Below are 27,996 nucleotides of genomic sequence, written 5' to 3'. Positions count from 1 at the left end.
GGGATGGGGCTGTCTGCAATGGAGGGTGTTGAGGGGCAGCTCCCAGGGCTTTGAAATTCCCTTGGGGAGAATGGCACCACACCAGCACTGTGGGGAGTCACTGGGGCCATGTGTCTCCCCACGGCACAGAGCCTCCTGTCATCCTGGCACTCTCACCCAGCCTGAAGGCACTGGCTGGAGAAGACGTGACCCTGGAGTGCTGGGTTTTCGGAGTGCCCCCACCCTACATTGCATGGTACAAAGGTGAGACTGGGTCAGACCTGGGGAGCAGACCCCCTCCACGCAGGGACATCAGGCACGGGGTCCCCTGGGGCACTGTGGTGCTGACGTGGGGTCCCGGGACAGGCGAGCAGGCGGTGGCGACGTTCCCCCCCGGCACGCAGCGGGCGGTCCTGCGGCTGCAGGCGGTGCGGGAGGAGGATGCGGGGCGGTACAGCTGCGAGGGGCTCAGCGAGGCTGGCGTTGCCTTTGACAGCACCGTGCTGGACGTGGGGGGTAAGTGCCTGCCTCTCCTTTCGTGCCCCACTGAGCCTACCTCCCTGCTGCCCCTCCAAGCTCATCTCCCACTTGCTGCTTTCCAAGGCTCATCTTGCCCCCAGTTCCTGGGTTTCGCAGCGTGGGAGCAAACTCAGTACAAGCAGGCTGACGCCTGGCAGGATTTCCGAGGGTTAGGAGGATGGATGAGGCTCAGTCATTGTCAGAAGACCAGCACGGATGCTATTGCATGGGGACGTGGCAGCTGGGGACTAAACTGGGAATGCAAAGCACAAGCAGTGGGGATAGGCAGACGTGGAGGCTGGCTTCTGGATATCTGAAGAACAAAGTACTCTAGCTGGTGCTCAGGGAGGCAGAAGGGATGGAAAAGCCTGGGAAGGAGGAGGAGACAAGGTTATGTGTTGGGGCAGCAAGGTTTGAAGCAGTTAAAGGTGGAAAAGTGCAAGAATTTTCACTGAGTGTAACTGTAAGGGATGGAAACTGCTATGTCTACAACAGCTTTGGAGAAACACCAAATGCTTTAAGTCAGTCTCATAACTCCTCAGGGCATTGGCTCGTGGGTTCTGCCGTCCCCTCTCTCTGGGCTATGGGGACACGGGGGTGCTGAACCTGTCTGACCCCTTCTCCCTGCTGTCTCTTCCAGCTGCCCCTCACTTTCCTGAGCCCCTGGGGGACGTGGTGGTGGAGGTCGGGGAGCCCCTGCGCCTGCTGTGCCGTGCCGAGGGCTCTCCAGCACCACGGGTCTCCTGGTCCCGGCAGGATGGGAAGCCCGTGCCGGGCTGGCACGAGCCTCATGGTGTTTCCAGCCAGCTGGAGGCTGCCGAGCTCCTCATGGACAGTAAGAGCCAAGGGCACATTTTGTGGCATCCAGCCTGGGTGATGCTTACACGGTGTCACCCACGAGTGTTTTCCCCCTGCCTGCTGCAGGCTGCTGTCCCAGCATTGGGATTAGCCCCTGCACGCACTCTTTCTGTGGTAGTAAAACATGGACATAGTGGGTTTATTGGCACTTTTGACTCATGCAAGCTTAACAGCCTGCAAGCCTTCAGTGTGGCAGGGTTGCTCCATTGGAGGTAGTGGTGGGGCAGGGGAGGATTGTGTCACCCCATCCTGGCGCTCACTCAGGGCTCTTCAGCCCCACAGGGCTCATCCTTCTCGCCATGTTCCAGGTGCCTCGCTGGATGACCAAGCCATCTACATCTGCAAAGCCCAGAATGAGTTTGGGAAGATCCAAGCGGAGATCAAGCTCACGGTCGCCGGTCACGGTTTGCTTTGACATGCTTTTCTTGATGTGTTGACCCTGGCTGCTGCCAGCACCGGCACCTCCGTGCAGCCACGTCTGCTCCTGAGCCGGCCAATGAAAGCTCAGGGTTGGGATCATGCCCTTCCATTTCTTTTGGCTTCATGCACTGACACACACTTGAACCCAAACCATAGATTAATATCCCCAAAGTCTTGGGGGAGCTGAGCGTCGGAGCTGACTTGTGCCAAGCCAAGGGCTGGACCTTGGAAGCAAGGCAATCCAGAGCTGTTCTGAGTGTTCTTGGCCAGTTCAGCTACAGTTAATATTGATTCCCTTTCCTGTCTTTCAAGCAGCCCCAGAAATAGCTCTTGCATCCCCCGTGGTCCGAGTGCTCCTGGGCCAGCCCGTGTCACTGCCGTGTGTGATCCTGGCTGGGAGGCCATTCCCGGCCCGACGCTGGCTGAAGGATGGGCAGCCGGTGAGGGTCCTGTGCCCACTGCAATGGTGGGAGCTGCAGTCACGGCCCTATGGCTGGGGCTTTGCTGCAGGATGGATGCCTCAACCTCCTGGAGCCAAAGCTGATGGTGAAAGATGCCAGGAAAACCCTTGGGTTGGGAGGATAATGTGGGTTTAACACCACATCAGGATGTTCCTGCTGCTCAAGGCTCAGTTTCTAGATATGCCCCAAAGACACAGGGGTATGGTGATGTTTGACCCCTGGTCTGTCCTGTTTGTGCTCTCTGCCTGTGCCCAGGTAGCCCCAGGCAGACGCTACTCCATCAGGGCTGATGGAAGCCTTCACATGGACCAGGCATCGCAGGGGGATGCAGGCAGGTACACTTGTGAGGTGACCAATGCCCTCGGCTCGCACAGGCAGGACGTGTCCCTGGTCATCCACAGTGAGTGGCAGGGTGCTGGGTGTCCCCACACTTCCTGAACAGCAAAGCATGGCTCTGGTAAATGTGGCCCTGGCCACAGCGATGAGATGCTTCTCTTCCTCCCCAGTTCCTCCCAGCATTGAGTTTGGTCCTGTCCTCATCACTGCCACTGAGGGAGCAGCCATCACCCTGCAGTGCAATGCCACTGGGGTGCCCCCCCCTACTGTCACCTGGACAAAGGTAGGTGACAGGGCCAGGCTGTCCCCCTGCCAGGCAGGCTGTGAGTCATCCTTGGGTGCAGGGCAATGTGTTTGGAGGGGGTATAGCTCACCAGTGTGGCTGTGGCAGCCTCTGATGGGTCCAGAGCTGCTGCCTTGCCCTTGGGTGCTCAGCTCATGAAAGGCTCTCTGTTGTCTTCCTCCCTTCCCTTTCTTCTGCAGGGCACAGAGCCCATTTCACTGAGCTCACGCTACCACCTTGACCCCAATGGGACCCTCCTGATCCCCTCATCCTCCCCTGAGGATGCTGGGACCTACTTCTGCACAGCTACCAACTCAGCAGGCTTCTCCAGCCGGGAGATGCAGCTCTCCATCAGCAGTGAGTGCCCCGGGCTGGCTCTGGCACCAGCTCCCAGTAAAGCAGCTCCAGAGGGTGACTGGCTGGGAGAGCAGGACCTGGGGACTCTCCTTGGGCCACCTAGCCCAGTGCCAGAGGGGTTTGTGGGATGGGAAGGGCAGCAGCGAGGGCTGTGGGGAACCTGAAGTGTTCCTACACCAGCCGTGTTCCCTTTCCACCCAGCAAAGCCCAGGATCAGCGTGAACGGATCACAGGCATTGGATCCCATAAGCATCCTGGCTGTGCTTGGGCAGGAGATCACCCTGCCCTGCGAGGTTCAGGGCTATCCTCCTCCCTTGGTGGTGTGGACTCGGGAGTCCCAACCGCTGCCTCTTGCCACCACAAGGTAAGGAGAGTTGTGGGCCCCAGGGCTATGATCCCTTAGGATTGTGTGTCTCCCAGAAGGAATTTTGGGCCATGACCTCTCAGGATTGTGTGAATCCCTTAGAGGGATGCTGGGTCCATGAAGGGACTCAGCTGCTTGGTAGGGAGGTGCAAAGACATCAAGTGGCTGATGCTCAATGCTCTGGCAGGAGCTGAGACAAGAGGTATAGCATTATCTCTGAGACAAGAGGTATAGCATTATCTCTGCTCCTCAAGAAGAGCAGAGCAAGAACCACCAAGCTTTTAATTTCGTCATACAAACATCTGCTGGGATGGAGCAGCTGTGGCTCGGGGAAGCAGGAAGGCATCTTGGGTTTCTCTTCTTGAGGGACCGTGGTGCCTTGTGGTGTGTTCTTGGTTGACTTGTGCTGCTCCTCACATCTCAGCTGCCTTGTCCTCATGTGCCCGGGTGATTTATAGAAGCACAGGAGCAGGGATCTGCAGTCATGGGCTGAGATGATGTTATGTCTGTGGAACACAGTGCTGGGAGCGAGAGCATGGCCAGCTCCAGCTGCAGGGGCTGTGCTCCATGGGAAGCCCTGTCCCCTTGCATCAGTGGCTTGTGCACTGCCTCGTGCTGAGCTCACATGGGAGCTGAGCAAAGGGGATTTGCCCCCATGGGCAGCTCTGCCATCCTACTTGTGCAGGAGGTGACCCTTTTCTTGGCTGTCTCAAGGCACTGGTGATGTCCCAGCCCTTAGCTCCTGCCCAGGGGTAGGTGATGGATGACATGGATGTTCCTCCCATCCAGCTTTTCTGTTCCCTTTCCCCAAGCTACAGCATCCTCCCTTCGGGGTCCCTTCGTCTGGCAGAGCCCCGGGTGATGGACGCCGGCCTCTACACGTGCACAGCCACGAATGCCGCAGGGAACGCCTCGCTCAGCTACAGCCTGCGCGTCCAAGGTCCATGTCTGCTGCTTGGAATGCTCCTCCTGCGGGCTGTGGGTCTTAACGTACCACCAGGATCCTGCCCCCTCCAAGCCCTTGGTGGCTCCCACATCCCTGTGCCAGGGTCTGAGGGTGATCCCAGGCTAACGTCCTCTTTCCCACCAGTTCCCCCCCAGATGCTGATCGGTGATGGGGAAAGCCACCTGACGGCTGTCACCAATGACTCCCTGAGGATTCACTGTCGTGCCATGGGCATCCCCCCACCCCGGATCCAGTGAGTGTTGCAGTGGTGGGTCCTGCTCATCTTCCCCCTGACCTCCCATAGGGGCTGCATAGCTCCCTGGGGGTGCCCTGCAATGGACAGGATGGACTTGCCCCCTCTCCTTTTCCTTGCAGGTGGCTGAAGGATGGGTATCCGCTGCACGAGCGGGATGGTGTGGTGGTCTCTGAGGATGGTGGGACTCTGCTGATCACCCGTGTGGGGCTTGATCATGAAGGGCTTTACATCTGCCAGGGAAGCAGCCAGGCAGGGGTGGCAGAGGCGGAGGTGCAGGTTTTGGTGCAAGGTGAGCACAGCATCTGGGGTGAGACCCACTATCCATCCCGTGTGTCAGGGAGAACGTGGCTGGTCAAAGGGGTGCATGCTCTTGGCCCTGTTTTAGGGAGGCGTAGGGTCATTAGCTTGATCCGTTGGGAGCTTTCTCTTTGCCAATGAGGCTGAGAGCTGGTGGGTGTTCCCCAGGGGAGGCTCTTCTCACAGCCCCATTTCCCCTTTGGCCAGAGAACCCCTCAATCAGCATTTCAGGATGTGATGCTGAAGGGTGTTGGTTGAGAAACCGGGCAGGGAGTGGAGTTCCCTGCGCTGGAAGGATGAATATCTCGTTAGGGCAGGGAACAACTCTGCTATAGCTGACTTGGGGAGCAGCAGTGGCACCGTGTGGTGATGTGATCCCCTTCCAGAGCAGGGAATGAGCTCTGGCTGCTCCCAGGACTCAATACATGCTGAGTGCCCCTGTGAGCCTGGCCATGCCCGTGCTGCTGCTCTGTGTGGCTGTGGCCATGCAGAGCTGCTGACTGCGTGTGCTGTGTTGCAGTGCCTCCCAACATTGAACCCAGCACCGTGGACCTGGTCATCCTGGAGGACAGCACAGTGTCCCTGGAGTGCCTGGCCTCGGGGCTGCCTGCTCCTGGTGAGCTGCTCCTCTCCTTCATCCCGTGTATCCCTGGGCCTTTCCCTGGTCCCCTTGGTGAGATGGGCAGCAGCATCACTCCTGACAGCTCCCTGCTTCCCTCCAGACATCACCTGGTACAAGGAGCATGCGCAGCTCTCAGAAGGACCAGGCATGATGGTGTCCGGGGATGGGAAGCACCTGGAGATCCAGCGTGCCCAGCTCTCTGACACCGGCAGCTACCGCTGCGTGGCCTCCAATGTGGCCGGTGTCACTGAGCTCTGGTACAGGCTGCAGGTGACCGGTGAGTCCGCGGTGAGCAGGGGAAGTGTCTGCTTCCCCCACAGCATCTATCCTATGTGCATGGGACTAATGTGGCTGTACCAGCCCTTGGGACACCCCCAGAAGATGCTTTAGCAGAGCCATTGTCCTCTGCAATCCCAGCCATGCAATTCCCTGTGTTCATCCCAATGTCCTAGAAAATCATGGCCCAATGGATGGGTATTGCCTGGTCCACACCAAGGTGTCTCCTACCTATCCCATCCCTTTTGCACCCTGCTGCTCCTGGTGACACTTCTCTGCTTCCCAGTGCCCCCACGGATCAGAACTGGCCCAAGGTCCCTCAGGGTGCTGGTGACAGAGCCGGTGACACTGGAGTGTGATGCCACGGGGACCCCAGCTCCGGTGCTGCTGTGGCTGAAGGATGGCAACCCGGTACCCAACGAGGTGGCAGACGGCCTGAAGGTGAGACAGCTCCTGATGGAGGGGATGTCCCTCCAGGGATAGGCTCCTTTTCCTCATTCTGGCCTTTAAAAAAGCAATTGCTGGAGCTGAACAGGTACAGTGCTGCCCAGACCTGCCCCGTGTTTGGTCCATGGGAGCATGAACCTGCTCAGTCCTGTGCTGAGCTTTCCTGCCTTGAGGGCATAGATGGGCAGAGGGTCCATGGGATCTGACAAAGACGGGCTCAAGGCAGGCTTATGCCCACCCATCCCTGCTCCTGCTGGCTTGCAGCCCAAGCTGCCTGTGAGTTTCTTTGGTTTCATGCTCACCTGGGCTCTCTCTGCATCCCGGGGAAGCACAGATCCTCTCCGATGGGCACGTGCTGTCCCTGCCCGCTGCTCGCCTCCAGGACACGGGGACTTACACCTGTGTAGCCAGCAGTGTTGTGGGGGAAGACAGACAAGAGGCTACCCTGGAGGTGCAGTGTAAGTACCCCTGTGCATCCCCAGCCGCTTCCCACCTCCATGGCTGTTGGGTTGGAGGTGATGCTCTGGATAACAGGGCTCTCCTTGTACCTCACACGGGTACAAAGGGGGTGTCTTGGGGAAGGTGTTGCCCTGTTGATCTGTTTTCCAGTGCCTCCCACCACGCTGGGTGAGGAGGAGAACATCTCTGTCATCGTCAACCAGACGGTGACCCTGGAGTGCCCAGCTCCAAGGGTCCCCGCTCAGGGGTCCCACTGGCTGAAGGATGGGAACTTGCTCACACCAAAGCCAGGCATGCAGCTCTCTGCAGAGGGGACCGTGCTCCAGGTGATGTTTTGGGGTATTGCAGAGGATGGGAGGGGAAATGGGGCTGAGAATATCCCCCATTTCCTCCTTCTCACCCTTGGGTGCAGAGGGAAGGGGCCCCCCTCCTTTCTGCCTGTGTTCAGCACCATTCACACCTCTCACACTGATCCCATCCCTGTGACTGCTTCTGATACCAAATCTCCTCATGGAGGGGCTGCATGGGTCCAGCTCTGCTGTGGATCATCTTAGTACCTCTACTTGTTCTGGTAGATCGAGCGAGCCAGTGTGCAGGATGTGGGCAGGTACACATGCCAGGAGAGACACTACAATCTCGATGTGTGGGGTAAGGTTGAAACAGCCCACTGGGGCAAAAATACATAGTGTGTGTGTATATATAATATATATACTTTATGCTATGCATATATATACTATATGCTATACTGTGTGTTTATATTTAAAATATGTACCCGGAGTACTTGAAAAACACTAAGACCCGAATATTTCAGCTCTGCAAACAAGGTGGTAGGGAATCCCCACAGAATAGGTGTCAGAGGGGAAGACCCCAATGTTTGCGTGAGTCTTGAGGGGAGATTTCAGTGATGATGCAGACATGGTGCCTTGCCCAAATTTGGGCAGGAGACTGATGGGATTTCCTTGGCATTGCCAGGACTCCTCTGTCCTTTCTTCACACTCAATCAGTGCAGTGGTCACTGCAGGTATTGCTCCCCTTCTCCCCCAGTGCCTGAGATGCAAGCCAGTGATGGTACCCAGGATACCCAGGATGGGCACCAGCCACTTTAGCTCTGATTTAAGCATCCTGCAGCCTCCCATCCCATTCAGCTCGTCTGCAGCACCCGGGGCTGAGCCAGGGCCTGGCTTTTCTCAGGGATGCTCTAGGCCAGTTGGTGGAAGTCCTGCAGGCAGGTAGCCAGAGAGTGGAGAAAATCCAGTTTGCCTGATCCGGGGTTGTTCCTGCGATCCCTTCCCAGGGAAACGTTTGCACGTCTGGCGGCCTGGCTCGGGTGGATTGTTTGGGTTCTGCTGTTTTTGTTTTCATGGGGTTTCTGGGTGTTGGGGTTTTTCTTCTACAAACTGATATCCCTCCTGGGAAGGAGTTACCATTTGCTAGCCAGCTGTATTTATGAGCAACTCAGAACAGCATCCGAGAATGGAAAGAGTTAGGTAACCTTCCCAGCAAGCAGCGCTACCTAATAAGGCTGTGTCTGGCCAACCAGGGTGGCTGGCACGGGATGCTCGATTGTCCTTTGCTGTAGGCCACGTGCAGTTGAAAGCATCACTTGCTTAACAGCTGCAGAGTCAAGATTATTGTTTCCACATGGAACCAGTGTAGAGGAGTCTTGCTGGTTCTTTATGCACAGCCCAGCTTAAGCTGCAGTGGTCAGAATTCGTCTTGTCTGGTGCCATCAGTGAACTGCTCCTCTCCTCTCTTCCCCTGCAGTGCCCCCGTCCTTCTCCTCATTGGAGCCCACCGCCGTGTCCGTGCTGGAGGGACAGTCTGTCAGGCTGGCCTGCGAGTGCCATGGGATCCCCTTCCCCACCCTGACCTGGTGGAAGGACGGTAGGGTCCTGCCCCTCAGCCTCATCCCTGCACACTTGTTGACCCACCAGAGGGATGTTGGTCTCCTTGGAGCAAGGAGTGCTTTGTGTTCAGCAGTATCCAGGTGGGAACTGGTCCTGCTGGGAACCTGAGAGGAGGTTGCTGTCCCTTCTCTGGGTAGGTGAGCCCCTCTCCACCCATCCCGGGAGCCCGAAGCTGGTGTCCACAGGAGGGAGCATGGTGTACATGGAGAAGGTGCGGCTGGAGGACAAGGGGACGTATACCTGCGAGTGCAGCAATGCTGCCGGCAGCAGCAGCAGGGACCATCACCTGGAGGTGCACGGTGAGCCAGGGGAGCCAGAGACACAGAGGAGCTGTAGGGGTGGCTGAGGGTGCCATGAACCACCTCAATGCAAGGTCCAGATGGATCCAAAAGCTCAGAGCCATTGCCTGCTGCCTCAGGTGATTTGGAAAGGATGTTGCTAGCTGGGCCAGCTTTGCCCCCCAGGGTTCCTCTTGGCTCCAAGCTGGTTACAGTTGGTTGTCACTGGTTGTACCTGCTCACATTTGCTTTGTCCTCCTGCTGCCACCATCCAGACCAATGGTGTTCGTATATCCACTTGCACATAAGGGAGTAGCTACAGCATCACCTCCACCCTGTGTCCCTTTGCCCGCAGCGCTGCCGAGGATCCTGGGCAGCAGCAAAGCCCTGAGGAAGGTTTCCGTTGTCAAGGCTGGAGAGGTGGTTTTGGAGTGCGAGGCCATGGGGACACCAACACCTACAGTGACGTGGGTGAAGGACGGGCAGCCCGTGGCCGGAGGGGACGGGCTCCTGCTTACGGAGCAAGGGAAGCGGCTGCGCATCCGCAAGGCAGAGGCGGCCCATGCAGGACGCTACACTTGCCTGGTGGCAAACACAGTGGGGCAGGAGCAGAGGGAGTTTGATGTTGCAGTGCATGGTAAGAGGGTGGGATGGGGCTGGTGGTTGTGGGGTATGGATGCAGGCAGGCTCAGGAGGGTGGTGGTGTCCTACCAAGTGTTTGATGCAACCTGATGTGGAGGAGATCTTGGACAACCCAGCACATAGGAGGTCAGAAGGGATATGCTCTAGGAACAGCTGTAGGACTGGCTCTATCAGCAGGAGTTTCTTTCCAGGGCCATCACAGCAGATCATCTCACACTTTATAAAGTCATCTACTTTCTAAGGCCTTGGGGAAAACTCATGGGTGAAGGCACCAAGCACTCGAGCTGAGAGAGGGCTGAGGTGGCTCAGACCCTGTGGCCAGGTTTGTGTCACACCTGTAAGCATGGGCTTGGAGAGCAGGTAAGTGGGACATACTTGCTGTGAGCCACCTGTGCCATGGCATCTTCAAAGCTGACAACTTCAGATGATGCTAATGGTCCTTCTGGCCTCGTGTCCTCAAACTGTACAAAGCAGGAGGGTGAGAACAAGCTGGATTTACCCAGTTTTCCCCATTTGACTTGCTCCTTGGATGTCTCGGCTGCTTTGCACATGGATGCCCATTTTCTGCGTCCCCAGTTCCTCCTGAGTTCGTTCAAGGATCAGGATCGACAACCAATACCAGTGTCTCTCTGCAAGGATCCCTGACACTGACCTGCGAGGCCACTGGCGTTCCCTTGCCCACAGTCACCTGGTCCAGGGATGGGTCTCCCATCACCCCCAGCGAGCACACACACGTGCTTTCAGGTCAGGGCTGAGGCAAGGATGCTGTAAGAGATGAGTGCTTTGGGAACGTGTTTTACCCTGATGCTGATGGGTTTAAATGTGACGGAGCTCTCTGCAGGAGCACTGTGGGATGGGCTGGTGCCTGGATTTGTGGCCATGAGACCTCTCTGCTCCTTGCTTCCAGGGGGCTGGCTGCTGAGGCTGACTCATGCCCGAGCCCAGGATGGTGGCCACTATTCCTGCCTGGCCAGCAACATGGCTGGGGAGGCCAGGAAGCATTTCTATGTGGAGGTCCTAGGTAAGGAGAGGGCTTCAAGGATTTCAGTTTCATCCTTGCAGGAAGAGGCACAAGTGAAGACTGGGCATGGTGGGAGCTGCAGTGCTGGACTCCTGTGTGCCTTAGCCTGTGAGCTCAGAGGCTCGGTGAGGCTGCCCAGCTGCTGAGGTCCCTGGTGCCTTGTGTTCCCAGTTCCTCCCCACATTGAGGACGCGGGTGAAGAAGAGATCACCAAAGTGCCCGAGGGTCACCCTGTCACCTGGTCCTGCCTGACTGCGGGTGAGCATCACGCGGGGTGGCACGAGAAGGTGGGAGCTGACCTGAGTCTCCCTTTGGGGTGCAGAGCAAACAGATGGCTCCAGCCGATGACACGAGAGTGGCTGAAGAGCTTTTTTGGGATAGGTCCTGGCTTTGCAGTTGGGCTGTCCGGGAAGTGCTGGGGAGGGGGAGCCCACGTGGGGAACTTGTTCCACAACATAAGCTCCGATCTTTCCCAAATGGAGCTAAACTTCCTCTAATCTGGTTTCTCCTTTAGTGGTGGGAATAATCAATCACCTCCTACTCAGGACAGCTTTCTTTCTTCTTGCTGGCTCATCCAGCAGCCTGTAAAATCCTGATCCAGATCATGACAATCTTGGATTCGGGCTGGTGTTCCGGCTTCCCAGAAAAGCTCCAGGGCAGTGACCCCGGTCAGGCTGTGCTCACACATGGAAAAACTTTACTGTTGAAGGCTAGAACCTGCTTTCCATCCCACACAGGCAACCCCCAGCCCCAGATCACCTGGCTGAAAGATGGTCACCCTCTGCCTAGTGGGGACACCTTCTCCGTATCTCCTGATGGCTCCAAGCTCCACATCCCCCGAGCCTCCCTGTCTGATGCTGGCCGCTACTCCTGCTCTGTGGCAAATCAAACCAAGGACTACCTGCTAGATGTTTTGGGTATGAGATGCCTTTGGATGGAGACAGTCTCAGGTGTGAGCAGGGGACATGGGCTTAGAGGGCTTTCTCATTGCCTGCCACAGGTAGGCGGTGAGGATCCCTTGGTCCTACAGCCAGCAGCATGGCATGAAGTCCTAGACCTGATCCCAAGCACTTGTGAGACCTCTTGGAGGGTCCAAGTAGTGCGGGATCCATTTCTGATGATGGTTTATGGGAAACGGGTGTATATCTTCTGGTTTTGGAGGGCGGCACTTCAGGGCAGAGTCTGAAGCTGGACTTGTGTTGTGCGTTCTGTGTGGCCAAGTCCAACTCCCTGATCTTGGATCATGATCTCTGGTTGGGAGGTGAAGCACTGGGAAGCCCAAGTGGGTGCTAATGCTGACCTGCCACACAAACACATCTCTGCAGCCAGTCCTACCTTTGCTGGAGATGCCCACAGTGCTGCTGCAGAGGAAGTCACAGTGATCATCAACAACCCCGTCTCCCTGGTCTGCGAGGCTCTGGAATACCCATCTCCCAATATCACCTGGCTAAAGGATGAGGTTCCCCTCAAAGCATCTAGAAACATCCTCCTGCTCCCTGGTACTGTGCTGGCATTCACTGACTGCATGACCACAGTGCCCCCTTGCTGCATGCCTGTGGGATTGGGAGCGGGGCTTCTCGGCCTGGCTGTGGTCCAGGGCAATGGGATGGTGAGGTCATCATCCTGCAGGACCCATCAAGTGGATGCTGGTTTTCCATGTGCTGCATCGTCTGAAAATCGCTAGAGCCTCCTCAGCAGCATCAGTGGGAAGCACTGATTTCCATAAACCTGGAAACGGGGCTCCTGAAGAGCATCAGAACCCCTTGGGTCAGGCTTGTGGGTGGTCAGCAGGTCCCTTAGGATGCCTCCTGTGCTGCTTGGGGATAGACAGCTGAGGCTGTGAGTAGAGACCCTCTCAGGAGATCCCCTTTGCTCAGGTGGCCGTGGGCTGCAGATCCTGAATGCCCAAGAAGAGGATGCAGGCACATACAGCTGCACTGTGGCCAATGGAGCCGGGGAGGCCATGAAGAACTACTCTGTGAAGGTCCTGGGTGCGGGAGCTTTCCATGTCCTTCTTAATTCCTGCAGCGATCCCACCACTGTAACCAAGCCGGTGCTCCTTCCTTCCCTTCCCATGCCTTCATCACGGGGAGCTGCACCTTGTGCACCCAAAAAAGCATCTGGTCTCCCCCATCAGGTTAAAGCCATTCGCCCTTGTCCTGTCGCTACATACCCTTGTCAAAGGCCCCTCTCCAGCTTTCTTGTTGGTCCCTTTAGGCACTGGAAAGTGCTATGAGGTCTCCTCGGAGCCTTTTCTTCTCCAGGCTGAACAACCCCAACTCTCTCAGCCTGTCTTCACAGCAGAGGGTGCACTTGCTCCCACTATGCCACTGATGTGGCACAAAACAGTACTGGTCCCAACACACCCCCGAAGGACACCGCTTGTCGAGTCCATCAGTATCCTGAGGTGCTGCCCATCATTGACTAGGGCAAAGCAAGGGCAATAAGAGCTCTTCTCTCATCTGTGCCATCTCTCCACACTAGTTCCTCCCTGGATTGCCAGAGATGAGCCTTCAGGGGAATATGCTGTGAAGGAGGTGAAAGCCAGGGTCAACAGCACAGTGATGCTGGAGTGCGAGACGTGGGCTGTGCCCGAGCCCACCATCCGCTGGTACAAGGACAAGCAGGTGAGGCCCTAAGTGTGACTCCTAAAAGAGGAGCTGCTGGCTGGGCTCTATCCCGCTCCTGGCTGTATAATCTCCTCCTACCATCGTTTCTTCTGTGCCTTGGGGCTGGGGTCCCCATGCAGCTCCTGGAAAGTGATGGCCACCTCCAGATCCTTAGCGAGGGGCAGGTCCTTCAGATCAAACCAGCCAGTGTCTCAGATTCGGGGCATTACACCTGCGTGGCCACCAATGCTGTGGGTGAAGATGACAGGGACTTCATCGTGCATGTCCAAGGTGAGCCAGTGCCCGTAGCAGTGGGTGTCTCAGCAAGAGGAGGTGTCCTTGGTGAGGTCCTTGTGGGAGCAGAGCAGGGAGCGCAGGAAGGGAGCTTGTACCTGCTGGAAAACAAGCATCTCCTTGGCCCTGGTCAGGCCTGGGCAGATGCTCTGGTTGCATGTGGAGGTGTGAGTCCCTATTCCCCACAGCTGACCACAGCCTGTCCCCGCAGTGCCACCCCTCTTCCAGCAGCAGACAAGCTCCAGTGAAGCCCTGGAGGTCTTCTACCGGGAGGAAGACCAGGATGGGGAGGTGACGGAGCACCGGCAAGCTGTCCTCAACCAGCCCACCGCCCTGTACTGCGACACCAATGCCATTCCACCTCCCCAGCTCACCTGGTACAAGGATGGAGAGCCCCTCTCCCCTGGCCAGGGTGTGCGGATGCTGTTAGGTAATAGGCATGGACAAACACTGTGGGGTTTGGAGGGGGCTCCTGCAGAAGCTTTGCAGGTTGAGAGCATCCATAGCATGGAAGAGGTTGGATGCTGTCTGTGGGACATGCAGGGATGCAGAAGGGACCCTCTGACCGCTGCTCTTTGGCACAGGGGGCCGGGTGCTGGAGCTGCCGGCAGTGCGGGAGGAGGATGCGGGCAGGTACACGTGCGAGGCAGCCAGTGCAGCGGGACGGGGCCGCCTGCACTATGAGCTGGAGGTGCTGAGTGAGTATGGGGCTGGGGCAGGGAGAGGATGGAGGCACATGGCAGCCCCATAACCGCTTGCTTCCAGCCACCCCAGCCATCCACGGTGCCACAGAGGACCTGGCTGAGGAGGTGACAGCCATCATCAATGGCACCGTCCGATTCAAGTGTGAGGCCACTGGGCACCCAGTGCCTGCAGTGTCCTGGCTCTGGAATGATGTCCCTGTTGGGGCTGGCCCACGGCATCAGCTCCTGGAGAGTGGCAGAGTACTGCAGGTTGGTGTTCCCCTCGGCTGGGTGGTTGTGCTGGGGGGGAGCACAATAGAGATCAGATGGAGGGGATGAGATGCTCTTCCCTCCTAAAGATGCTCTTCCCTTCCTCAGTCTTGCCATGTGCCGAAGTCCCTAAGGGAGCCCCAGCAGCTCCATGGGTCAGGGCAGCCCTCAGCAGAGCTCTGCTCCCCCTTTGCAGGTGGCTGCAGTGGAGGTGGGTGACATGGGCAGCTACACGTGCGTGGCAGAGAACCCGGCCGGGTCAGCTGAGAAGCACTTTGCCCTCACTGTGCAGGGTAAGGTGTTGCCAGCAGCCCTTCCCTGGGTTGCTGATTTACCACCCTCCTCCTCCTCTTCCTCCTTTGCCAACGGTGGCTCCTGAACCACGTGGCTGCCTCTGTCTCCTTTGTGCTTTCACGCTTACCTTGTGCCAGGAGGTTGAGGTGCCAGCACAAGATGCTCAGTATGCATTTCCTCCTGTGGAGAGCTCAGGCTCTGTGGTGATGGTTCCCCTTTGGCTCTGTCTTTTGGGGTCTTCTGGAGCAGAAGCTCCCTGGATTGCGGGCACAAACCCCGAAAACATCGACGGTGTCATCAATGGCAGCATCTCATTGGTGTGTGATGTCCGGTCCCACCCCACAGCAGAGATTGCCTGGTACAAGGATGGCCGCATCCTGCAGCTTGGTGAGGAGGTGACTGTCACTCCAGGTACATCAGGATGACAGCCTCTGCCCTGGGGCTGGGCATAGCCACGGGTGGTGGGCTCTAGCTCTTGTAATCAGCCCTTCTGTAAGCCACACGTGGGCCTCGAGCTCAGAGTTTTAGCTGTTCCATGCACTAACAACCTGCTGCTCTGGAGAGCACCAAGGGTTGCATCCTGCAGACTCTGCACTGCTACTCCCCAGGAGCTCAGCACCCTTTGTTGCTGTGCACCATGAGGCCTCGGACCTCAAAGAGGGTTTTGGATGGTCAGACACCTCTCGTATAGAGCTTGGCTGGCTGCTTTCCTGTAGGGAGGTCTAGACCTGCTCCTGACTCCGTGCTCTGTGCTTCCTGCAGGCTCACGGGTGCTGCAGCTCTCTCACCTGCAGTCTTCCAGCTCGGGCACATACACGTGTGTGGCGTTGAACGTGGCTGGCCAGGACGAGAAGCGCTTCATCCTCACTGTGCATGGTAGGTGGTGAGGGCTTCGGAGGGAGCTTTGATCCCCGAGTGCACGACGAGGAGCCGACAGCAAACACCACGTTCCTTTTCACACATCCCATCCCTGCTCCTTCTCCTCCTCAGAGCCCCCGGACATCCAGGACCCGCAGCAGGAGATGCTCGAAGCTGACATGGGGACCCCCCTCGTCCTGACCTGTCAGGTCACTGGTGTGACCACCCCTGCCATCACCTGGCTGAAGGATGGGAGCCCGCTGGGTATGTGCACAGCACAGCCTGTGCCATGCAGCCATCCCCACCCTCGCTGCCACCCTGTCTGAAGCAGTCCTGCTCAGTTTTCCCATTCTAATCCTGCTGCAAGAGACCCATAGGGCCTCACAGGGGAGGGGATGGAGCGTGAAGGGGCTGGTATTTTCCCTATATATTTTTAACAGGCCTCAGATTTGTTCCTGAGGCTTAAAGCAACGCGATGTGGGCACAAGATGTCATGGAGGGATGCAGGAGTGAGCCCTAAGGGTACCAGCTTTTGGGGTATCTGCTGGGACAGGGGTTTGTCCCAAAGCCAGTGGCCCTTTTCTCCTGCAAAGCTCTAGTGATGCACATTGTTCTGCAGACCCCATCCTCTGCTTTAACAATGTCCTCAGACCTGGGTCCTGGGGGTGGGAAGAGGGGAGCATGATAATATCCTTGGGAGATGGCTTGGTAGAGCATCCTGCAGCCACCTTCACCCTGTCTCCTTGCAGACAACAGCCGGGAGCAGGGCCTGGTGTCCGGGGGGAGCCAGCTCCAGCTCAGCCCCCTCCAGCCCTTCCACCAGGGCCGGTACACTTGCCTGGTGCAGGGCACAGGCTCTGAGACACGCAAGGACTTCCTGGTGCTGGTGCGAGGTAGGGCTTCCTGCAGCGGCTCCTCCATCAGAGGGGAGCCTTCGTTCCCTTCCTCTGCCTCACCATCCTTATCCTCCCTCTCTCCCCGGTGCAGTGGCACCCCGGATCACCAGCGCAGGGGTCCCTAGTGAGCACAGCGTGCTGGAGGGCGGACGGGTGATGCTGGAGTGCCAGGCAGAGGGGCAGCCCCCCCCCCGGATCTCCTGGCTGAAGGATGGGCAGCCCCTGGGGCTGCAGCCCCCTTCCCACGCCCGGTGAGTCTGCACTGTCCCTGCCTCAGTTTCCCCATGTGCAGTGGGAGGCAGGCTGAGCTCTGCTGCTGCTTTCCTCTCCGTCTGCTTGGGCTGGGACATGCCCAGGCTGTGGCTGCCCCATCCCTGGCAGTGTTCAAGGCCAGGCTGGACAGTGCTTGGAGCAAGCTGCTCTAGTGGAAGGTGTTCCTGCCCGTGGCAGGGGTTGGAACTGGGTGAGCTTTAAGGTCCTTTCCAACACAAACCCCTCTGTGATTGCTAAGGAACATCATCATGCATTAAGCCCTGGTGTCCTTGGTGGCCCTGCATCCTGGCAGAGTCCCAGCCACTGCCCTGGCCTTGCAGCGCATCCCAAACCCTGCAGCCTGGGTTTCAACCAAGCACAGAGCATCTCTGCCCCATGGGCACATCAGGGATGGACACACAGGTCACTGCTCCATCCTCCCCATGCAGGATGTCTCCGGATGGCAGCTCCCTGCTCCTTGAGGGTCTCCAAGCTGCCGACTCGGGGGCATACACGTGCCTGGCCCGAAACAGCGCAGGTGAAGACACACAGCTGCACACACTGAACGTGCTGGGTGAGCAGAGCCGGGACCTAAGGGCAGTGCCAGGGCCATCAGCCCCTTACAGCCACATCAGCCCCTCTGTCCCGTCCCCAGTCCCTCCTGCCATCCAGAGAGGTGCTGATGACTCCGAGGTGGTCCGTGGTGTCCTGTCTGCAATGGTGACACTGGAGTGCCAGGCACGGGGGTCCCCTCCACTGCACGTGACCTGGCTGAAGGATGGGCTGCCCCTCCTCTTGTCCCCCCGTGTCACCCTGCTCTCAGCTGGGCATGTTCTCCGGTAAGAAGCCACCCCTGGAGTGATGCTCGGATGCAGGCTTTGGGGCTGGTACCCAGGTTTGATTGATGGGGTGCCCATGGCTGCACCCTGAGGTGGCTGCATCTCAGTGTGGAGGCTTTGGCGGGCAGAGGGGAACCTGGAGCTGATGTCTCCACCCCATCCCTGTTTCCCATTCCATGGGATAGGATCTCCAAGGCACAGGTCTCTGACGCCGGGCTCTACACCTGCATTGCTTCCAGCCGGGCAGGGGTGGCCGATCGCAGCTTCGTCCTGCAGATACGGGGTATGGGAAATGGGGAATTTGGGGAGAGCAGACCAGAGGGTGCCCAGGCACTGACTCTGCTCTCAGAGCACGTGTTGTGCTTTGCAGCCCTATTTCCAAGTGGGGTCCTGAGCTGTCCCTTAGTCAGGGTGTGCTCAGAGATAGTGGAGCAAGGCAGGATCAGCTTGAAAGCAGTCCCAGAGCACCCTGTGGGGATGCTGAGCCACCTCTGGGTGCTCACAGGACAGCAGGGACCTGCCAAGCACATCCCCAGTGCCTGGGCACCCACCTTTCCTCCCATAACCTCCTGTAAATAGAATTCCTTCCTCCCCAGTGCCCCCAGTTCTGGAGAGCCCAAACAGCAGTGAGGAACAGATGGTGGCCGAGGGCTCCGATGTCACCTTCACCTGCGATGCCACCGGGTCCCCAGCACCAGCAGTGACCTGGCTGAAGGATGGAGAGCCCCTGCAGTGGCAGAGCACCCGGGAGCCCGGCGGCCCGCAGCTGAGCCTGGGGGCCGTGGGGCCGGCTGATGCTGGGGTGTACTCCTGCCTGGCGGCAAACGAGGTGGGGGAGGCCAGCAAAGCCTTCCACCTCCTGGTGATGGGTGCGTGCCGTCCCCCGGGGATGTGGGAGCAAGGATGTGTTTTGGGTGCAAGGAAGGGATGAGCCCACCCATCTCACTGTGTGCCTTGCAGAGCCACCCCGCATCAAGGCTGCATCCCAGCCCACCGAGATGTCCATCACTGTGGGCACTCCGCTAGAGCTGATGTGCGTGGTGACGGGGGTCCCCGTGCCCACTGTCACCTGGGAGAAGGATGGACGGTTGCTGGCAGGGCCCTGGCTTGTGTTGGGGAATGAGAGCACCCTCCACATCGAGAGCACTAAGGTAGAGGCTTCTCATTCTTCTTCCCACCTGCGCTTTCTTTTTGTGCCCCAGTTTTTCTCTCTCCTGGCTCTGTGTAGGTGGCTGATGCTGGTTTGTACACCTGCCTGGCTACTAGTCCTGCTGGGGAGGAGAGCAGGAGCTTCCACATCAACATCCAAGGTAGCATGGCCCTAGAATGGGGGCTTTATGCATGATGTATGGGGACAAATATGTGGGTGCCCAACACATTTACCACCCCCTGACTGCCCTGGTGCCTGTCCCACAGCACCTCTCAGCATGGCGAGCGTTGGAGAGACCCCCAGCATCACTGCTATGGCAGGGGGGCAGCTCATCCTGGAGTGCCCAGAGGATGCTGTGCCATCCTCTCACATCGAGTGGCACCGGGAGGGCTCCCCGCTGCAGGTGTGTGTGATGGGATGGGACCCGGGCTGGTGCAGGGGCTGGGGTGCACCTCAATCAGCCCCTTCAGGCTCGTGGTGGTGGTGATTGGGGAGAAGCTGCTGATGGGAGGTTCTGGGGGGTGTCAGGAGGATTCCCGCAGGCAGCTCCTGGCCGAGGGACGCTTCCTCCAGATCCAGGCTGTGGTGGCAGCGGATGGTGGGGAATACAGCTGCAGGGACAGCAATGCACTGGGGGGCACCAGCCGGAACATCCACATGGAGGTCCATGGTGAGCGCCACCCTGTCATGGGGCTTTGGTAGCGGTGAATGCTTCCTCCCCATTAGCTTGGGGATGTGCCATGTTACGGGGTGCCCTGTGGTTGGGGTAATGGGAAGGCGGGGTTGGGGCTGAGGTTCTCCATCCCCTGAGCCCTGTCTCTGCCTTTCTGCTCTGCCGCAGTGGCCCCAGAGATCCAGCCGGGCCCTGAGGAGGTGAAAGCACTGCTCAATGGCTCTGCCGTGCTGCCGTGCCGGGCGCAGGGGTGGCCCGTGCCCCGGGTGACGTGGCGGAAGGATGGACAGCTCCTGCCCCTCCGCGGGAGCAGCAGGTACGGGGCTCTGGGCACCAGGAGCTGGCTCTTGGGTTGTGCCACCCTCTCCATCAATGGGTGTTTTGATGTGCCTGGAGCACTGTCCCGCTACGAAAAGCTGGCCCCGCACGAGCTCAGTGGACACGTGCTACATGGCTGCAATGGCACGTGTCACCCTCCCAGATGCCTGTCCCCATGTGTTGCAGCCCGGACATGCAGAGCCTCAAGAGGCTGCTTTGCTCTCCTTCCCCAGGCTGCAGCTCTTGCCAGGAGGCTCCCTGCAGATCAACCCCGTTCAGGTCCAGGATTCAGGCTATTACCTCTGCATGGCATCCAGCCCCGCTGGCTCTGACTGGCAAGGCCTGGACCTTCAAATCCTGGGTAAGCGGATGATCCAGATGGATCCTTCCTGGGCTCATCCCTGTCCAACCCGTGGCTGCTGGGCAGCTCTCATCAGTGCAACGATGTGCTGCTGTTCTCTGCTCATCACCACCACATGCTTCCACAGTCCCTCCTGGCATCACCCCTGGGCCCTCCAACCTCACGCTGCTGGCTCAGCAGCCGGCCACACTGAGCTGTGATGCCTGGGGATCCCCTGAGCCCCACATCAGATGGGAGAAGGATGGTCACCCCCTGAACCCACACCTCCCGCCCGGCGCCTACAGGTACCCACAGCACCGCCCACCTCACCCACCAAAGGGTTCCACCATAGGTTTTCTCCCCTTCTCACTGTTCCCCATGGGGCAGAGGTTGACCCCACTGCTCTGCCCATGCAGTTTGCAGTCCTCGGGGTCGCTGCTCATCACCAGCCCTGGTCCCCGGGATGAGGGGTGGTTCGAGTGCATCGCTACCAATGCTGCTGGAGAGGCACGCAAGGTCTTCAGCGTGTCCATCCATGGTGAGTGAGCTGTTAGGGCTGTGAGTCTTGCTGGGAGCAGCTTTCCCAGGTGACGTGGCTCTGCTTCAGTCCCCTGTGGGGTTGAGTCTCCTCTCTAGAACTGGGCAAGACAGAAAACAGTCAATGTCTGTGCCCAAGATGAGCATGGAGATGGATGGGGATGGAATCCCCTTCAGCATCTGCCATGCAGCCCTGCTCACCTTCTTGCCTCGCCTCCCCAGTGCCTCCCACCATTGCCGATGACCTTACGGACGTGGTCGTTACCCGACTGTCCCCCGCTGTCCTTACCTGCTACACCTCCGGTGTGCCCCCCCCTGCAGTGTCATGGAGCAAGGAGGGGGCTCGGCTGGGCAGCCGCGGAGGGGGGTACCGCATCCTGCCCACAGGTACAGGCATGGGGCAGCACAGCCCCAGCGGGGCAGTGGGTCCCTGTCTGCCTTCTGCCTGCTGCCTCCCTCTGCTGCCTTCCAGGGGCCCTGGAGATCAGGCAGGCGCTGCCCACACACGCTGGTCACTACACATGCACGGCGAGGAGCGCTGCGGGCACAGCCCGAAAGCACCTCCGGCTCACGGTGCATGGTACATGCAGCTCCGGGGGTCCTGATCCTGGGGGTCCCGCTCCCTGTTCCTTGGCACACCTTGGAGGGGAGCCCTGGTGAGCAGCGCTGCCCCACTGCTTGCAGACCCCCCTGCCTTGAAGCCCCTGCCTGGCATGGTGATGGTGATGGTCAACACCAGCACGGTGCTGTCCTGCGAGGCGACAGGAGTCCCACAGCCGGAGGTCACCTGGCAGAAGGATGGTGTTGGCATTGCTGGAGGTGAGAAGGAGCCTGCTGGGGCTGGCAGAGCCCATGCTGCCTGCAGCCTTTGCCGGGGGGGGGATTGGGTGTCGTGGGTTGTGGGTCTCCTAGCAGGGTGCTGGGTGACACTGTGAATGGTCCTCCCAGCTCCTGACCAGGATGGGTGCAGTGGTTGCTGAAGCCATTCCCTGGAGTATCACCAGGAAGGGTGGGAAGCAGTCCCTGCACACCATCCATCCACATACTGGCATGGCTGTATTGCACCATCCTACCCTTCATTCCCCGCAGGGCCTGGGCTGAAGGTGCTCCCCAGTGGGCAGCTCCATCTCTTCCGAGCCTCCCCAAGGGATGCAGGCACCTACCTGTGTGTGGCTCGCAACCCTTCAGGCACTGCTGCAGGGAGGACCAGGCTGATTGTGCAAGGTAAGGCAGCAACCAGAGCCCCATCACTTGCTCTCTCCTCTTGTTCTGCTCCTTCCCCTGCACCTCACAGTGAAATGTGGCTGTCAAGGTGCAAGCAAGTCCCTGTCCTTGCCCCTTCCAGTGCCCCCCGTCATTGTGGCCGGCCCAGCAGAGCTGGCTGTGCTGGAGGGGTTGGAGGTGCTGCTGCCCTGCGCTGCCCGTGGTGTTCCTGAGCCTCGTGTGTCCTGGAGCCGGGATGGAGCCCCAGTGCGGGGCGGTGGGGGGAAGGCCACTGTCCTGCCCTCTGGGGACCTGCTGCTCCGGGATGTCCAGGTAAGGATCATCCCTTCCTGCTGCCAGGCCAGCTGTAAGGCCAGGGGGCTGAGAAACAAGTGTCTTCTGTGCTGAAAAGAAAGGGTTGTTCTGCATCATGCTGTGTCGCTGGCTGCTTTCAGAAACATTGGGTAGAGGGAAAACTCTGTTTGGTGCTTTGCAACAGGCTATTGGGTTGGGGCAGTGTGGGTTTGCTAATGTGGGCTTCAGTAAGTGGATGACCTATGGCTTTTTGGGTGCACAGAGCCATAGCCCAGTGAGCCAGGGCTGCATCTGGACCCCAGACTCAAGCTGGCCCCTCCTTATCCTCCCCTTTTCCCCGTGCAGGAAGGGGATGCCGGGAGCTACTCCTGCACCGCGGTGAACTCGGCTGGGAGCGCTGTTCGCCGGCTCTCCCTCTCCATCCACACCCTGCCCACCTTCACCCGCCTGCCCCAGGACATCACCCTGAGCCGGGGCGAGCGGCTGGAGCTGGTGTGTGCTGCCACGGGCAGCCCCCAGCCCCGAGTGTCCTGGATGTCCAATGGGCAGCTCATCACTGGTGCGTTGGCAGCGGGCAGGGGATGCTGAGCTTGGGGGACGATGTGATCCTGCTGCTATCCCAGGCCCTGTTCCACTTTACTGGAGTGCCAGCATGTCCGGTTGTGCAGGGATTGTATGGCTGGTCCCCAACCATGCTGTTTGGGTGTTTTGCACCCACAGATGGAGTGTCGGGGCAGAGTGGCTGGAGCACCCTGAGACGGGAGGCAGCCACACGTGCCGACAGTGGGACCTACATCTGCCATGCAGAGAACAAAGCCGGTGCCATCAGGGCCACTGCCTTTGTCTCCATCAGAGGTAGGTGCTGGCAGGGAACCCGGGGTGCTCAGCAAGCCCCCTACCTCTGCCATCCCTCTCCCTTTCCCAGAGGCACCCATCATACAGGGGGACCCCAGCACCTACCAGGTGGAGCATCCCGGGGATGATGCCCTCCTCCATTGCGATGCCCGGGGCCAACCCCTGCCCCTTGTCCGCTGGAGCAAGGATGGGGTGCCGGTGGTGGCTGGCGGGCGCCTGCGTCTGCTGCACAACGGCTCCTTGGCCATCCATGCCGTGAGGGTGAGTGGGGCTTAAGGGGTGCCAGTGCTTTTCACATCAAAGCCAAGCACCATATTGATGCTGTTGGTACCGCTAGAGCACAGACGCGGGTTACTACCGGTGCGTGGCAGAGAACGATGCAGGCACAGCGGCAAAGGTGGTCACCCTGGCCCTACAGAGTGAGTGCTGCCTCCTCTGCACCCACTTTGTGAGGGACTGCACATCACATCACCCCTCAGCCCCTCAGAGCATCCCTTGGGGAATGGCCGCAGTACCACTGGGATGCTCCATTGCTCTCCTTGCCCAGGTGCCCCCGTGGTGGTGGTGATGCCGCGGGTGGCGGTGGTGCGAGCCGGGCAGCGGGTGCTGCTGCACTGTGTCGTGTCTGGGGAGCCCACCCCATCTGTGGAGTGGCAGCGCAACGGGGAGCCATTGCCTGAGGGTCCCCGTGCCCGCATCCTGCCCAATGCCACGCTGCTCCTGCCCGCCGCTGCCCGCCGTGATGCTGGCAGATACTCCTGCCTTGCTCGCAACACCCTGGGGGCTGCTGTGGCCCATGCCTCCCTGGCTGTGCAAGGTGGGTGTCCTCCCCTGCGGCTGCATAGGATCATGGAATGGTTTGGGTTGGAAGAGACCTTTAGAGCTCATCCAGTTCCATGGGCAGGGACACCTTCCACTAGACCAGGTTGCTCAAAGTCTGGGGGGCTTCTTGCTGGCTCGGGGCAGGGGCTGCCCATAGTGCTGTTACACCCCAGGGTAAGACCTCCTGCAGGGTGGTTTGGAGGGATATTGTCTTTCCTTGCTTGCTCTAAACCCCTCGAGTCATGCTCTGGTTTGCCCTCTCTTCTCTTCTGCTGCTCACCTAAAGGTCTGAGCCCAGTCAAATCCTTATCCTACAGCTGCCGTGTGCCAGCCCACATCCCTGTTTGCCTCTCCTCAGCCTTCCTGCCCACGATTAAATTCCCATTTCCCAGGGGCTCTGCTTAATGTTCAGGCACATCCTCTCCCCTTCAGGAAGCAGAGGGCCAGGCTGGCCAGCAGCACAGAGGAAGCTCTGTGTGCTCCTTGCATGGCTGCTGGCATTTGATGCTGGACATGCCAGAGGAGAAGCAAATAAAAGCTTGGGGCTGTGGCCAGGACCAGGGGTTGATACAGAGGAGAATTTGGGGGGTTTTGGTGCACATCTGTGTGTACAAGATATGGAGCCACACTCACAGCATCCCCTGTCAATGTGGCGCCATGCTGCCCAGACCTATGGGGTCTTTGAGGGCTGTGCTTGCAGCCTTCACCTCCAGAAAATGAGGTTTTCTTAACACACAAACTATTGAGAGGGCAGATACCCCACTTTCCCAAGGGACAGCAGCACCAACACCACTGCTCCTGTCCCTCTCACCCCAGAGGAGCCACGCCGGGTGCGGGGCAGCCTGGCCGGGGCCATCAACACCCATGAGCTCGGTGTCACCACCCTCGACGCCAGTGTGCTGGATGACCCGCGGTCCGGCACCACCGCCATCCGGAGCAGCATCGGCAGCATCCCACCTGCTGCAGGTAGGTCACCACCTCTGCCCTCACCCCAGGGAGGGGTTTGGCCTGTGTCAGGTGTAAATTTGGAAGGAAAGATGCATTTTAGTGTTTTTCTGCCCAAAACCAGCACCCCAGAGCTGTGCAGTTCCCTATGGGAGAGGAGCCCGGGGTAGTTGGGGAGGGCTGGGTGCATGTTAGGAGGGTGACCCCTTTTCTCCTCTATCTTCAGGGCCACTGATGCGGGTGCTGGTTGCTGTCATCGCCCCCATTTACTGGTCCTTGGTGCACACCAGCAGGGAGGCCCGGAATGGGCTCCTGCTCACCCGGGGCACATTCCATCAGGAATCTCAGCTGCAGTTTGGCACAGGTAAGCAGTGTTGTGGGCCCCAGGAGTGTCTGGGGGCTCTGGAGCCTCCATCTCCCTCATGGCCCATTCCGGGGACTCATCTCCACACTGGGCTGAGGCTCCCATTGGAGATGGAGCTGTGTTTAGGGATGCTGTGGGCTGCTGCTCACTGTTCCCCACCATGGCAGGAGAGCTCCTGCGGGTCACCCACCTCTCCCGGGGCACAGATGCTGCTGGTGCTCTGCTGCTGGACACCGTAATCAGCGGCTCCGTGCCCGACAGCATCGGCGATGCCGCGGTGCTGCTGCAGGTGCTGGTCCTGCCCATTCTCCCTGTGGGGCAACCACTCCCATACTGGGAGCCTGGGGGGTCCATGGCCTGACCCCGCTCCCTGCTTCTCCCCAGGACTTCAGTGAGCGCTATGTGCAGACGGGCACAGGGCGGCTCTCGGGGGGCTCAGTGCAGAGATTCCTGAGTGATGGGCACATCATCCATGCCCGCTGCAATCACACCATCGTGTATGACCCCCCCGTGGGCCCGCAAACCCCCCGGGTGCAGCATGTCCGGGCCAGTGCCATCAAAACCTCTTATGACCCAGCCTCAGAGCAGCTCCGCTTCCAGCTCCGTGCCTCACTTGATGCTGGTAATGGGGGAATTCATAGGGATGGGGATGGAGACACCGGGATCCCTTGTCAGCCCTGGGTGGCTCTGAGGGCGCAAAGGCCATGTCCATGCAGTGACCTGTCCTTTCTCATCACCTCCACCTGATTCCCAGCAGCTGATGGAGACCAGTGCCCACTGGGATTCATCCTGAGCCCTGGGCAGCTGCACTGCATTGGTACGGACCCTTCCCAAGGGGGTGTGAGGGTGGTGCTGCATGGTGCTTCCTCCCCATCACCCCGACCTTGTCTCTGCTCCCCAGATATCGATGAATGTGCCGAGGGGTCCCACGCCTGCCGCTACAACCAGCTCTGCCAGAACACTGCAGGGACCTACCGCTGCGTCTGCCCTCCCGGCTACCACTCACTGGGCACTGGCTGGCCATGCCTGGGTACGAGCTGGGCACAGGATCACAGTCGCTCTCCTGCCCTGCTCCAGCCTCAGTTTCCCCATCCAGCTGCAACTCCCCATCTCTTTCCTCCACCAGACATAAACGAGTGCCTGCAGTTTCCTCCACCGTGTGCCTTTGAGTGCCGCAACCTGCGGGGCTCCTATAAGTGCCTGTGTCCCTCCGGCAGGACCCTGCTGCCAGATGGAGAGTGTGGGGCAGCAGAGGAGGATGGAGGGGACACAACAGATAGCACCCACCGGAACATCCCTGCGCGCAGGCTGGGGCCAAGCAGCCCCTGGGAAGGGTCCTTATACACCCAGCTTGCCCTTCGTCGGGTGGCAAAGGATGTGGGGCTGGGTGCCCGGGGTCCTCCATGCCCCATGGGCTTCATCAGGAGGAATGGCACCTGCACTGGTGAGTGTGCATCAGGGAAGGGCTTTGCAAGGAGTTCCGAGGCCATAAAGGCAGCTCCTGTGCCAGTTGCTGCCCTGTCTCCCATTTGTTTGAGCCCCTGTCCATGGGATTGGGGTCTCTCTGGGCTTGGCTGTGCTGGGAATGGTTGGTGAGAGCCAGGATGCAGCAGGGCAGTGGGTACCAGAGGGTACTGACACCTCCCAGCTTGCCTTCATCCCTCTCACCCCACAGACCTTGATGAGTGCCAGATGCTGAGGCAGTGCCAGCACAACTGCAGGAACACCCCTGGCAGCTACCACTGCATCTGCCCCCCTGGGTACCAGCTGCTGCCCAATGGGAAGAGCTGCCATGGTCAGTGTGGGGATGCAGGAGGATGCTGTATCCCTTGGGGTGTGAATGCATTCCCCATGGTGCCCTGGGTGTCACCGCTTTGGGGCTGCAAGTCTTTCTCCTTCTTCCTCCTTTGGTCTCTCTGCCCCAGTGTCTGAGGGCCCAGGCAAGGGGTGGGAAGTGGGGGTGAATCCCTATTTCATCCTGGGATGCTCCAGCACCATCAGATCTCTCTCTCTTCTTCCTACAGATGTGGATGAGTGTGCAGAGGGCACTATCCAGTGTGGCTCGGACCAGATGTGCTTCAACACCCGTGGAGGTGCCCAGTGTGTGGATGCGCCATGCCCAGCTGGGTACCGGAGAGGCTCCAGCCCCGGGTGAGTGATGCTGCGGGGCTGCTGGTGCCCATCCCACACTTCTCATGGCACCATGGACCCCAGTGTCCCAGCTCTGACACCCCTCTGCATCCCCCCGCTCTCGTGCAGGCTGTGTGTGGGTCTCTGCACCCCAGACTGCGGCTCTGCTGGTCCCCCCACGCTGCGGTACGAGCTGCTCACCCTGCCCCTCGGCATCGCTGCCGGCCGGGCCGTGGTGCACCTCACCCAGGCCTCTGCCCTTCACCGCCATCCCCTCTTCACGCTGCTGGAGCGGGAGCCGGGCAGCCCCTTTGCCCTCCGCACCGAGCGGGGACGTGGCATCATCTTCACCCTCCGCCTGCTGCGGGACCCCGGCACCCACCGCCTCAAGGTGCAGGCGCTGGCCCCGGGCAGGCAGCGGGCGCCCAGCATCTTCATCCTCATCATCTCCGTCTCGCCCTACCCCTACTGACACAGCCAAGGGACAGGAGCGGATGTGGGGTCTTGTCTCCTCCTGTCCCTCGCCGCCGCGGCTCAGGGAGAGCTGAGCTTGCACCTTTCCTCTCCCCCCAGACCCCTCGGTTGCCTTCACCCTTGGCTGGTCCCTGACTCAGCAGGGCC

General features: G+C 59.4%; 1 protein-coding gene across 1 annotated transcript in view; it reads left to right on the top strand.

The window, feature by feature from the left end:
* The window catches only part of HMCN2 (hemicentin 2), a gene marked incomplete at both ends in the record, with an annotated part of 34,363 nt that extends 6,516 nt beyond the window's left edge, over window positions 1–27,847 (top strand). Inside the window, 64 exons of the mRNA XM_080630373.1 lie at window positions 130–243; window positions 346–495; window positions 1,139–1,333; window positions 1,665–1,760; window positions 2,092–2,216; window positions 2,493–2,637; window positions 2,744–2,856; window positions 3,057–3,213; window positions 3,415–3,577; window positions 4,390–4,517; window positions 4,668–4,776; window positions 4,899–5,068; window positions 5,597–5,692; window positions 5,799–5,975; window positions 8,645–8,764; window positions 8,925–9,086; window positions 9,421–9,702; window positions 10,284–10,451; window positions 10,615–10,728; window positions 10,900–10,986; window positions 11,466–11,645; window positions 12,054–12,227; window positions 12,606–12,719; window positions 13,213–13,355; window positions 13,478–13,628; window positions 13,843–14,061; window positions 14,216–14,329; window positions 14,397–14,584; window positions 14,781–14,877; window positions 15,128–15,289; window positions 15,641–15,754; window positions 15,869–16,000; window positions 16,486–16,629; window positions 16,724–16,883; window positions 17,334–17,723; window positions 17,909–18,006; window positions 18,320–18,592; window positions 18,684–18,874; window positions 18,952–19,033; window positions 19,140–19,276; window positions 19,402–19,543; window positions 19,715–19,862; window positions 20,098–20,225; window positions 20,353–20,509; window positions 20,621–20,742; window positions 20,964–21,128; window positions 21,214–21,321; window positions 21,426–21,560; window positions 21,831–21,965; window positions 22,087–22,277; window positions 22,605–22,818; window positions 22,980–23,114; window positions 23,185–23,375; window positions 23,452–23,533; window positions 23,662–23,931; window positions 24,753–24,902; window positions 25,108–25,245; window positions 25,413–25,534; window positions 25,630–25,867; window positions 26,147–26,275; window positions 26,372–26,689; window positions 26,921–27,040; window positions 27,270–27,396; window positions 27,505–27,847. Of these exons, the coding sequence (XP_080486499.1) occupies window positions 130–243; window positions 346–495; window positions 1,139–1,333; window positions 1,665–1,760; window positions 2,092–2,216; window positions 2,493–2,637; window positions 2,744–2,856; window positions 3,057–3,213; window positions 3,415–3,577; window positions 4,390–4,517; window positions 4,668–4,776; window positions 4,899–5,068; window positions 5,597–5,692; window positions 5,799–5,975; window positions 8,645–8,764; window positions 8,925–9,086; window positions 9,421–9,702; window positions 10,284–10,451; window positions 10,615–10,728; window positions 10,900–10,986; window positions 11,466–11,645; window positions 12,054–12,227; window positions 12,606–12,719; window positions 13,213–13,355; window positions 13,478–13,628; window positions 13,843–14,061; window positions 14,216–14,329; window positions 14,397–14,584; window positions 14,781–14,877; window positions 15,128–15,289; window positions 15,641–15,754; window positions 15,869–16,000; window positions 16,486–16,629; window positions 16,724–16,883; window positions 17,334–17,723; window positions 17,909–18,006; window positions 18,320–18,592; window positions 18,684–18,874; window positions 18,952–19,033; window positions 19,140–19,276; window positions 19,402–19,543; window positions 19,715–19,862; window positions 20,098–20,225; window positions 20,353–20,509; window positions 20,621–20,742; window positions 20,964–21,128; window positions 21,214–21,321; window positions 21,426–21,560; window positions 21,831–21,965; window positions 22,087–22,277; window positions 22,605–22,818; window positions 22,980–23,114; window positions 23,185–23,375; window positions 23,452–23,533; window positions 23,662–23,931; window positions 24,753–24,902; window positions 25,108–25,245; window positions 25,413–25,534; window positions 25,630–25,867; window positions 26,147–26,275; window positions 26,372–26,689; window positions 26,921–27,040; window positions 27,270–27,396; window positions 27,505–27,847 (10,142 nt within the window). The remainder of the gene's footprint in view (window positions 1–129; window positions 244–345; window positions 496–1,138; window positions 1,334–1,664; window positions 1,761–2,091; window positions 2,217–2,492; window positions 2,638–2,743; window positions 2,857–3,056; window positions 3,214–3,414; window positions 3,578–4,389; window positions 4,518–4,667; window positions 4,777–4,898; window positions 5,069–5,596; window positions 5,693–5,798; window positions 5,976–8,644; window positions 8,765–8,924; window positions 9,087–9,420; window positions 9,703–10,283; window positions 10,452–10,614; window positions 10,729–10,899; window positions 10,987–11,465; window positions 11,646–12,053; window positions 12,228–12,605; window positions 12,720–13,212; window positions 13,356–13,477; window positions 13,629–13,842; window positions 14,062–14,215; window positions 14,330–14,396; window positions 14,585–14,780; window positions 14,878–15,127; window positions 15,290–15,640; window positions 15,755–15,868; window positions 16,001–16,485; window positions 16,630–16,723; window positions 16,884–17,333; window positions 17,724–17,908; window positions 18,007–18,319; window positions 18,593–18,683; window positions 18,875–18,951; window positions 19,034–19,139; window positions 19,277–19,401; window positions 19,544–19,714; window positions 19,863–20,097; window positions 20,226–20,352; window positions 20,510–20,620; window positions 20,743–20,963; window positions 21,129–21,213; window positions 21,322–21,425; window positions 21,561–21,830; window positions 21,966–22,086; window positions 22,278–22,604; window positions 22,819–22,979; window positions 23,115–23,184; window positions 23,376–23,451; window positions 23,534–23,661; window positions 23,932–24,752; window positions 24,903–25,107; window positions 25,246–25,412; window positions 25,535–25,629; window positions 25,868–26,146; window positions 26,276–26,371; window positions 26,690–26,920; window positions 27,041–27,269; window positions 27,397–27,504) is intronic.
* Window positions 27,848–27,996: the final 149 nt, after the last annotated feature.

This window comes from Psittacula echo, assembly GCF_963264785.1.
Source record: "Psittacula echo genome assembly, chromosome: 16".
Taxonomy (NCBI): domain Eukaryota; kingdom Metazoa; phylum Chordata; class Aves; order Psittaciformes; family Psittacidae; genus Psittacula; species Psittacula echo.
The sequence above is the reverse complement of the archived record's forward strand: the minus strand, read 5'-3'. Positions and strand labels throughout refer to the sequence as shown.